The sequence below is a fragment of the Seriola dumerili genome, unplaced genomic scaffold (assembly GCF_002260705.1).
Source record: "Seriola dumerili isolate Sdu_G_001 unplaced genomic scaffold, Sdu_1.0 BDQW01000044.1, whole genome shotgun sequence".
In the NCBI taxonomy this organism is placed as follows: domain Eukaryota; kingdom Metazoa; phylum Chordata; class Actinopteri; order Carangiformes; family Carangidae; genus Seriola; species Seriola dumerili.
The window spans coordinates 3,528,615-3,538,907 of record NW_019174299.1 but is presented as its reverse complement, the minus strand read 5'-3'; the positions used below and the strand labels follow the sequence as shown (position 1 = coordinate 3,538,907).

The 10,293-nt window shown below is 40.1% G+C and overlaps 3 protein-coding genes across 4 annotated transcripts; 2 read left to right on the top strand and 1 right to left on the bottom strand.

Annotated features, from left to right (window-relative positions):
• Positions 1-130: 130 nt before the first annotated feature.
• LOC111217678 (elongin-B) lies at positions 131-4,975 on the top strand. 2 transcript variants are annotated; one of them, XM_022739653.1, is made up of 4 exons: positions 131-206; positions 1,679-1,813; positions 3,177-3,285; positions 3,458-4,975. In XM_022739653.1, the coding sequence occupies exons 1-4, from the start codon at positions 204-206 to the stop codon at positions 3,568-3,570; spliced, it is 360 nt and encodes a 119-aa protein (XP_022595374.1). In that variant the 5' UTR covers positions 131-203; the 3' UTR covers positions 3,571-4,975. The 2 variants fall into 2 exon arrangements, with proteins under 2 accessions (XP_022595374.1, XP_022595373.1); XM_022739652.1 differs by lacking the exon at positions 131-206 and adding an exon at positions 1,090-1,154.
• Positions 4,976-5,394: 419 nt separating this feature from the next.
• LOC111217677 lies at positions 5,395-7,866 on the top strand. The gene is made up of 3 exons (XM_022739651.1): positions 5,395-6,050; positions 6,764-6,995; positions 7,125-7,866. The coding sequence occupies exons 1-3, from the start codon at positions 5,739-5,741 to the stop codon at positions 7,844-7,846; spliced, it is 1,266 nt and encodes a 421-aa protein (XP_022595372.1). The 5' UTR covers positions 5,395-5,738; the 3' UTR covers positions 7,847-7,866.
• Positions 7,867-8,458: 592 nt separating this feature from the next.
• Positions 8,459-10,277, bottom strand: LOC111217670. Its single transcript, XM_022739642.1, has 2 exons — positions 10,102-10,277; positions 8,459-9,794 (listed from the first exon to the last, which is right to left on the bottom strand). Exons 1-2 carry the CDS (start codon positions 10,193-10,195, stop codon positions 9,190-9,192), a joined length of 699 nt encoding a protein of 232 aa, XP_022595363.1. The 5' UTR covers positions 10,196-10,277; the 3' UTR covers positions 8,459-9,189.
• Between the last annotated feature and the right edge of the window lie 16 nt (positions 10,278-10,293).

Sequence of the window (10,293 nt, the reverse complement as noted above, 5' to 3'; positions counted from 1 at the left end):
CACATTACAATATGTTGCTGATTTCTGACAGTATCATAACCGATCATAACGATACAGCACCACTGACTCGCTGAATAAAGCCAGAGCACTGCCCCCTGGTGGATGATCCAGGAGCCGCAGCTGTCTCTGATGCCGCTGTGATCTCACTGTTGTCGCTGTGCAGTGGAGGCGTTTTTTTTTCTGAGTGCAGCCTACCGCAAGAAATGGTGAGTGAGGAAAACAGATACAGCTCATACCGTAACGGCCTATTGACTGAGCAAAGCCTACTTAAATTAGTCATTAAATCCTTCTCTGGGCGTTGAAATGTGTGCTGTCAGTAGGTGAACTAAGCTTGTCACAAAAAACGACCATCCAAAAGCTTATGCCTTTGTTTAGCTAACCATTGCTATCGTGGGTTAGCATCCCAGCGTTGGTTAACGTCAACACACCAGCTCACGCTAGCTGAACATGGCATTACAAAAGCTCGAGCAGGGTTAGCGAAGAGGGGTCCAGATAAAAGGACATAGAAAATAACATTGTTCTGGATAAGTGACAGCTCTACCAACAAACTTTATTTTTTGACAAATGGATAGCTAGCCGCGAGGAAGCTAACTAGCTAAAGTTGTCATTAGCTGCTGTAGCTCGGCTAATGTTATCGTCTGAGAAACAACTTAGATTAAAAGGCTTGGGTAGTGTTAACAGTTAAATGTAGCGATTAACTGTTTGACAAGTGTTGAGTACTTAGTAGCTAACTTTTCCATGCCCTATTTATTGAGGAAGCTACTGTAGCTAACAGTTGGCTGAACGGCTACCTTTGGCTAGTTGCCACAGCTAAGCTATCACGCCATGACGCTAGCAAGCAGCTGCTGCACTGTAGGTCTTAAAACGCCAAGGTGTGGAGGTTGGTGTAACGTTAAGGAGGGCTGTTTGTTCATTAACGAACTCCCTAAACTGCTGCCAGTGCCAGCTTCACCACGATTGTTGCCGTACAGCCCCATCCTGTTTTACCTGCCTAGTACAGGCAGTTTAAGTCTATGAACACAGTTATCTACTATCTAATTTGGTTTAACTTTTGTCAGTAGTAGTGGTTAATCTCATTTGAAACTTCATTTGCATCAGTAGTGGATCCGTGTACTTTTAGAGTTTCACTTGATTTAACATCAGTCATGTTGTTGGTATGTATTTTCTTTGGATATTTCACCTAATTATTAAGAACTTTGTGTTAGAACCCATTTTGATGTGGTGGCTCTGTGATGAATGTACTGAACCATTTTATTGTGATTAAAAAAAACTCATAGTAAGTAGCACATTATGCCTATGCTTTTACTTCAATTGTTCAGTATTTACAAGTGAAAAATTCTCTATCTGGTGATGGAAGCTGATGTTTTGTTTTACCATTGAGATAAGCAGTAGTTGGTAGATTTTCAATTATTTGTCCTCACACTACAATGCTTTATTCATCAGCAGGGTAAATGAGTTTGAAATAGGCAATGGGAGGTCATCCTAGATACATGACATCTTGGTTGTTTTTCTATTTTTGGAATAATCTGATTAAAACCCATGAATGAGTTGTTTCAGGGTAAAATGTGCCTCCAGAGGTTTACAGCATCATGTTTGAGAAAGCAGCATTTACAAGGTCAACCATGTTTTTCTAATGTGATTCAGTGTCTCATTTCCACTCTTTCCTCTGTGCTTTCAGGATGTGTTTCTAATGATCCGACGTCACAAGACGACCATCTTCACAGATGCCAAAGAGTCTACCACAGTCTATGAACTGAAGCGCATAGTGGAAGGCATTTTAAAGAGGCCACCTGAAGATCAGAGGCTTTATAAGGTGAAATAAATGACCATGATACATCTTACAGTTTTTCTGTGATGGCAGGGTTGGTACAGCCAATAAACTATCTTCCAGTACTGAAGGAAAACATGAGGCACATTATCAGTTATTTTTAAATGATCATAACAGATTAGAGAGCAACTTTGCTCTATCAGTCATATAAAATTGAACTGTAATTACCTGTCACTCAAAACACTATTTCTTTGGGGTGAGGTGTGTGATTAGTGAAATGACCATTTACTGAACCATGTGTATGTAACAAACAGGTTCTTGGTTTGTTGTTGTTGTTGTTGTTCATACTGGCTTGTTGGTGTAACATGTTCATGTAAGTTTAGAGCAATATAAGAATTCATATTTTTGCTAAAGCACTTTCTGATCGAGGTGAGTGTAGGGGTGGGTAATATTAAAATATACACTATGAGACTGTGTAAATTTGATTATGTTCCAAGAATTAGCTGTACCATTCAGAGCTGCAGTGATTAGTTTATTAATTGTTAAGTCAATTGACAGAAATTTAATCAGCAGCAAATGATAGTCAGTTAATTGTTTTCAAGCTGAAATGGCATTCTCTGGTCTCAGCTTTTTAAGTATCAGGATCTTTCTTTTTTGACAGTAAACTGAATATTCTTAGGTTTTGGATTATTGGTCAGACAAAACAAGCAAATTGGAGACCTTATTCATAATTATTTTTATTCATCTTTTTTTTATTATTTAACATTGTATAGACTAAGTGATAATACCATTTATGAAGTTGTTATCTCTTTAACTGGTTGTATTAGACCAGACTATTGTGTCAATTTGTGTTAAATGTTCCAATGAGCAGGACCTCTGTTGGGTGTTTCTTTCATCAGTATGGGGAAGTATGTTGGTTTGTTTGGCCAGTGGATTAATTACATGAGAGATAGACATGCCTGTCTGATTATTTTATCTATAATGAGTTTCTCAATTCATTTTCCAGAAAGTTTGTAATTTTATATCGTAATGTATATGTTGTAATTTGAAATTACATGTGATAGAGGACTTCATCCATATCATTCACCCTTAGCAGAGCCGAATGCAAAGCTTGAACTACTTCTCTCCTGAACCCTTTAATTTAACAAGATTCTTTGTCTTAACTTAACTGACACTGAATACACCTTAAACTTTCTGGCTTAGAGAAACACAATAGTCTTCATACGAGAGTGCACCAATTTCACCTTGTAACAAATCTCTGGCAATTTGGTCTCCTAAATCTCTCCAGACACCTTGAACATTATCTCTGAGAGGTACACAGTTATAATGTGCACTTTGTACAGTGAAACAAAAACATTTGGTCAGTGAACAGCTGGCTCTACAGTACTTTGTTCATTTTCTTCACCAGGATGACGTGCTGCTTAATGACGGTCAAACTCTTGGCAATTGTGGCTTCACAAATCAAACAGCCCGACCTCAGGCCCCAGCCACGGTGGGATTAGCTTTTCGTCTGGGTGGTAAGTATTTCACACTTAGATCAAACCAATTTTATTCATAGTCACTGCACCAATCATTCACTTTTTATTTCATGCCACAGTTTTAAGAGCTCTTAATTTTGCTCTGATTTACTTTCTGTGTCATGTATCTTCTCTCTCTTTTCACTGTCGTCACTTCCTGTCATTCTCCCAGATGATTCATTTGAGCAGCTGAGGATCGAGCCCTTCTCCACTCCCCCAGAGCTCCCTGACGTCATGAAGCCCCAGGACTCGGGCAGCACAGCCAACGAGCAGGCTGTACAGTGAGGCAGTAGGCGGGGAAAGGAGAGGGACGCACAGGGGGTCTGAGGGAGGACGCACGGGGGGGTGGGAGGGGTTGAATTTTGGGAAGTGATGCCTCAGCGGGTGAGTTTTACCTTGCCTGTCTTCAGCTGGGCATAAACAATTACAAACACGGATTCCCCTTGTTGTAAATGTGAGGGCGGGTGCTTCAAAGTGGTTCATTTGTCCTGAAATCGGAGTACGCATGCTAAATTGATACTTTCACACAAGACCCTTCAGAGATACCTGACGGACTTGTCATGACACTGTCAGTCATCCATGGGATTGGTAAAGGCTGAACATAAAGAATTGTACCTCGTATTTAATGAATTCTAGTCTTTATTTGAGGTAAGGCTAATGCAACCTTACTTGTGTTTTTTATTTTGCTGGCTTAAATGTGGGAGTTGATAAGGTGTGACATTTTTAGGCTTTTATGTTTGTGTGTTTCTTTATTAAACTATTACTAGGATTTAACATGTTTTTGGTCTTTGGCCTGGATATGTGTTGCAACAATAGCTAGGAGTTTGTGAATTTCTAAGTTACTATCTGTATTTCAAGAACTTTTGAACAATATGAATCTGAAATAAAATAGATTCACTTGTTGGCAGATCTGGCATTAAGGTGAGGATTTCTTGGTACTTTATCTCTCAGTAGTTGTAGTTTTCATACTGTAGCTGCTCACAGGTGTTACTGAGACTGAATGCACTCAGTTGTGGGTATCTACAACACATTTAATGCTGGCATGGGCCTGGTGTTGAAAATGAAATGAGCGACAGGCATAGCAGCAAAAATAATGATTATTGATTAATTTATATTACTAACAGGTGGGAACTAACCAACTTTCCTCTCCAATGTTTGATTGTAGCCCATGAAATCATGGAGATGTTGGTGAGGTCTTGCTAATTTCAATCATTGGGCCTAATTGTTTATAGTAAACATAAAACATTTTAACGTTAAACAGATAGTTTGTTGTGTGATGAGTTATGGAACTGTGTCTGTGAAAGGTGGGCTGCACACTTGACCCTCCATTATCACCAGTATCACTGCCCATTTAGTTTTAGTTCATGCTGCAACTTGTGTTGTGTTATACACCATTAATACCTTAATAAACATTGTTTTCTTAAAAGTAAGAGAGGAATAGAAATGAACTCTTCTGCACAACAAATCATCAAATTAAAACTATAAAAATGGGTCTCATGATCTAGAAAGCTACAATTAAAAACAAAAGTCCGCCATTATTTAGCACAGGAAAGGATATTCTGACTTGGGGGGTGTTGAATGAAATAGCAAAACAAAAAGCATTTGCAAATTGAGGCTGTTAAACAGTGGGACATGATCAAAGTTGCACTTGTAACTGATTTGACATTAAAGCAACTGTTTTTCACCCTTGTGCACTGTGGTGTTTTTGTATGATTGTGTAGTCAATGGTGAATATGTTGATACAGTACTGTCATTTTGTGCACAGGAATACAAACGATTATTAATATTACAGTAACTGTCTGTTTAGCTAAATCTTTAACATAAATACATATTTACATCGAACCATATGGGATGATTTGTAGTATTAAAGTGCAAACCTTTACATTTGTAAGGCCTTTGTGTTCTGCTAATGTTTATCAGCTTATATTAGGATAACTACTAATAATAGCCCACTACATGCAAAAATGTGAGATATAGATGTAATAAAGATGTATGTCTTAATCAGTAATTTTGCCAATAAAATAAAAATGATAAATGCCCATCACAATATCGCAGAACCCAAGTCGACGTTTTAGAATTCCTTGTTTTGTCCAACCCACAGTCCTAATACGAAAGATATTAAATTTACTTGATAAATGACTCATTTTCTGTCGGTCGACCAATTAATTAAACTAAATGTTGCAGTTCTAAACTCGCTATTTATTGTGTAAAAGGGCTGCTTAACAATCTAATCATTTATCGACACTACGACCTTGCAAACGTCATGAGTTAACTGCTCACTGTTCCTAAACACATCTCTGTTTCTCTGAACTTTCAGACGGCACTTAAACGCACCATACTTCAGCTAGTCGGCTAGCAGTTTGGTAGCAACAACAGTCGTCCACGCCTTGTGTCTGTGCAGCTACGAATGACTTGATAACTGCGACTATCGAAGTTATCCTTCACCAGCACAGATGGACGTCAGTGAACATGTTCTATCGGCGGGCAGAGCCGTGCTGGACATGGTGGAGCGAGAGTGGCAGCCTCTGTCTCCGGGCGAGCTGGAGCAGCGGCTGGACCAGGCGGTGGAAGAGATCCTGGAGGCTGACCTGATAGCAAAACTTAAATCTCAGCCTCCCCCGACGTTGTACGTACAATTACTGCAGAGCCAACCTAACATGGGGCCTCAGGTTTTACACACAGCAACAGCAGCATGTAGTCCCCCAGAGGAAGACACAGCAGAGTCCCAGGAACAGCTGGATACCGTGGACAGTGCAGCACTGAAGGTGACTTCCATCATCCTGTCCTCTAACATATCTGAGGCTCTTATAGTTTTAAAATCGTATAATAATCTGTCAAAGAGAGTAAGTAAAAGTAATCTGGGGCCATTTGTTTACAATGCACACACATATATATACATATAGTAAACAATTCCTCAAATCTTATTCATTTCATTGTAGCTACTTGTTTCCACTATTCACACCCATTGAAAATGGCTCTGCACTGGAAAAACCAAATATGTTATAATTTTCAATGAAATAATAAAGGATGCAATTGGGGTTGCAACTAACAACTGTTTTCTTTATCGTTCTCTTCGATTAATAGATTAGTTGTTGTTTTTATCTAAAAAAAAGTCCAACATGACAATTTCACACGTCCAACCAGCAGTTAAAAACACAAATATAGTCAGATAATAATTATCTAAAACTGAGAAAAACAGCAAATCTTCACATTTAAGAGACTGGAACCAGAGAATTTTTGGAAATTAGGTTGAAATGTGAGTCAAACGATTAATCAATTATCCAGAGAGTTGCCAAATAATTTTCTGTTGACAGACTAATTGATTAATCAAGTAATTGTTTCAGCTTTTAAATATAATAATACTGGAGCTTTTGCCAGCCCCTAGATTTGCCATAAATTTCACCTGATATACCCATTGAATCTGCTGAGTTTAATGTTGGCTAATGTAACATGATTTTTAAAATTTTTGTCTAATCAGCGCATCACAGACCTGCTTCAGAGCTCCAAATCCCGGGCTAGAATGGCCGGTCGGGCTCGTTTATCTCTGTCTCACACCGTCCTTCTGTCCCTCACCCTGCTCTCCGAGCGCGTCAGCTACCGCTCTGTGTCCCGCCGCTTCCACCTGGAGAAAGGAAACATCCACAGGATCTTCTTTTCTTTCTGTGAGCGCGTCAACATGCTGGAGGAGAGGCTAATCAGGTGGCCAGTCGGTGGGTTGATTACAGTGTTCTTTTTGTGGGAGATTTGTTGGATGATCAGTACAATGTTGTAAGTGATTTGAGTGCAAAAATTGGGGTTGAAAATGATAATAGTGGCGATATTTTCTCTCTATTCTCCAGGTGAAGAGGTGGTAGAGTCTCTTTTCCCACTTTACAGTCCAGAGAAGGGGCAGAGGGACGAGGAAGAAAGTGTTCCCCAGGTCTTGGGAGTGTTGGGACACACCCAGATCCCTATCCGCCTGCCTATAGGGAAACATGATGTGGAGAGCACAGTGCCTGAGGTGAAGAAGATGAAGAAGGAGGCCCATCCTGACTCCTGGTTAAACCTTGAACTTTTATGTAACCGTAGAGGCCAGTTCCTACACTGCAGAATCGGTAAAGGGTCAGACGTGGACAGAGGCAGCGCTCTTAGAGACAAACTTAAACAGCATCCTGAACTGATGCCTCCTGGCTCCTGCCTCGTAGCCAGAGCTGGCTACCCGCTCACTGCTCAGATTTTAACTCCATACATAGCAAATCATGGACTGAGAGAAGAGCTCTTCAACAAAATGCTGGACGAGCATTTTCAAATCCTGGATCAGGCCGTTGCCAGCCTGAGAGCCAGATTTCAGAGGCTTAGGTATCTGGATATTGGGAACTATGATCGAGCCAGAGCCGTTGTGCTGACAGCGTGTGTGCTGCACAATTTGTTTTTGGACATGGGACAAGTGGTTCAAGGAGAAGTTAAGAAAGAGGAAGCGGTAACCCAGGAGGGAGAGGGGGAGGTGAATGATGAGGGTGTAAGTAGACGTGACGCCATCTCGGATTTGTTGTTGAAAAACTTTGAATCAGGAAGCACATGATGTGATGATGTCTGTTAGAGATGGAGATTTAGAAGATGTAAATAAAGGTTTATTTTAACAAAAATCTCTAACTGCCTGGGTCTGTCCGTACACAGACACACACACACACACACACACACACACACCACATAACAGAGATAGGTTTGCTTTTGAAGAATTTACATTGTGTGAACATAAACAGTTCCTGCTATAAATATGGTAATGCAGTTATTATTGTGGCTTATCATAATGGTGATGACAAATGATGAGATTGTATGGTGTTTAGTTTTCCAGAACATTTTCACCTCATTTTACTTTGGTTTGTTTTGGGGTTTTTTTCTGACGTGGATGAGGCCTTTGTTCTGATAATACACTGTAGATGTGGTTACTGTCTTAACAACAGTTGTACTACTCGTGCCCCTCGTCATCAGAGTAGAAGTACACACCACAGCCTATAAAACGTGTCTGTGATAGCAGTATACTGGTGAGGAACACAAATAATATCCACACAACAGCTTTGATTTCTAACAAGTGAGATTGTTTCCAGGCTCTTAGAAAGTGTGACGGGGTCAAAAGGAACAATTTACAAATATGTAAATGGAGCTGTGAAAAAATTATCAAAGGTAGTATTTATTGCAGGTTGTTTAGTGGAACACATTACATTGTGAAGTTGTTCATATTATCTAATAAACAAAGTGTATTTCATTAGTACATTAACATAGCACCAGCATGCCTATGAATACAGTTATTGTTACCAAATAAAAATAATAATTATCATTATAAATATCTGTATTGTCTTAACTCAAAAATATAAAATTTTAGTCTATGACCTCTCAATTATCATGATCATATCATTGATCATTTCTGTTAGCTTGTTTCTGATTATTTCAGTTTGTGCACTTATGGTACCCCCATAAAAAAATAAGATTTTCCACTTGTGCATAGATACAGAGATGGTAGGATGCTTGTATTCATGTAGTTTGTGTGTGATATTTCAGTTTTTCTTACTCTCCAAACTCAGCCAGCCTTTATTAACTATTCTATTTTGGTATAAAAATAAGTAAGGATTATATCTATTGGGATATAAACAGAAAAGAACAATTTTAAGGACGTGATATGTGAGTATATCTCTGTCTCATATGTCTCCTCTGAACTCTTATGTTTTCACCTATTCTGAAATGTGTTATGTTTAGCTCTACAGAACACAGACTGGCCAAACTACTCTGTACTAAACTGTAACAGTACAAATGTGCCAACATGACCAATCTAAAAACATATGCTAAAAACATACTCAAACAGTTCCCTCTGTTCAGTATCAAAAGTTTTTGGTAAGAAGTTCACATCCACTTCACGTCTCTTCAGGCCTAATGAACATCCTTTGATGTCTGTGTGCTGTTCTTCTGAGCCAGGTTGGAGATGGCCTGGGCCAGGTTGTTGATGGCCTCTATCTTCCTCTCCTCCAGGGCTTTCTGCTGGGCCCACATGTTCATCTTCCTCTCTTGCAGCTCCATGTACAGCTGCAGGACGTCCTGTGGAGGCCGGGCAGGGCAGGGAGTGGCTGTTGCAGGAGGTGTGGGGAGGATAGGGGTAAACCTCTTGCTGGCTATGGCCTTGCCCACTTTCGTCCCACTGAGCTTGGCTCTGCGCTGGGCTTCGATCTCCTCCCTGCTCTTGCCCAGAACTTCATGCATGGTTTTGAAGAACTCCCAGTGAACACTGGCCACCCCCAGCCTCTTGGCCCTCTCTGCATTCTTCCTGTACGTGGCCAACATGTTTCTCCACTTGAGATCACACTCGTATGCCTTCACAGTGACATCTGTGACCTCTGACTCCCTTAGTTTGGCATTCACCTTCTCTGCCACCATCTCCCATAGTTTCTTTTTCTTGCAAACTGGCTGGTCAAAAGCCTGATCCATTTCCAGTCGGGTGTTGATAAGGTGCCATGTAGCCTGCAGTGTCCAGATAAATTCTAGAGAGGAAAACAAAGGTGGCTCATGTCACTGTTGTTCACATATTTATGACCTTGCCCCAAACATGTGGCTTTATTTTGAAAGTTCAATCATTTCATTTGACACAGTAAGTATTAATGGAACACCTATTTAAAGGCATATGTTACCAGATGATTTCTAATTGTGAGTCATGTAGCTGACATCGTGTAAATGACGGTTTATGACTATAATGAGTGCAATAGGCAGATACTGCGCACTCATCAGGCCCTCCTCGCATCATGCGATGACTGGATGAAGCCTGTTTAACTTCAAACTGCGAGTACTAACCTGCTTTGGTTTTATCGGCGTCCACACTGGACACGACCGTTTCCTTTCCTTCCACTTCAGTGCTCTGTATGACAATTGTTTCGATTACCTCCATGACGTTAAACCACAACCATTACAGTTAAACTTGTTATTTATCTACCGTGGAATTTAACAACCTCTCAGAGACACCGATGCAATTTCTCGCATCGTGTA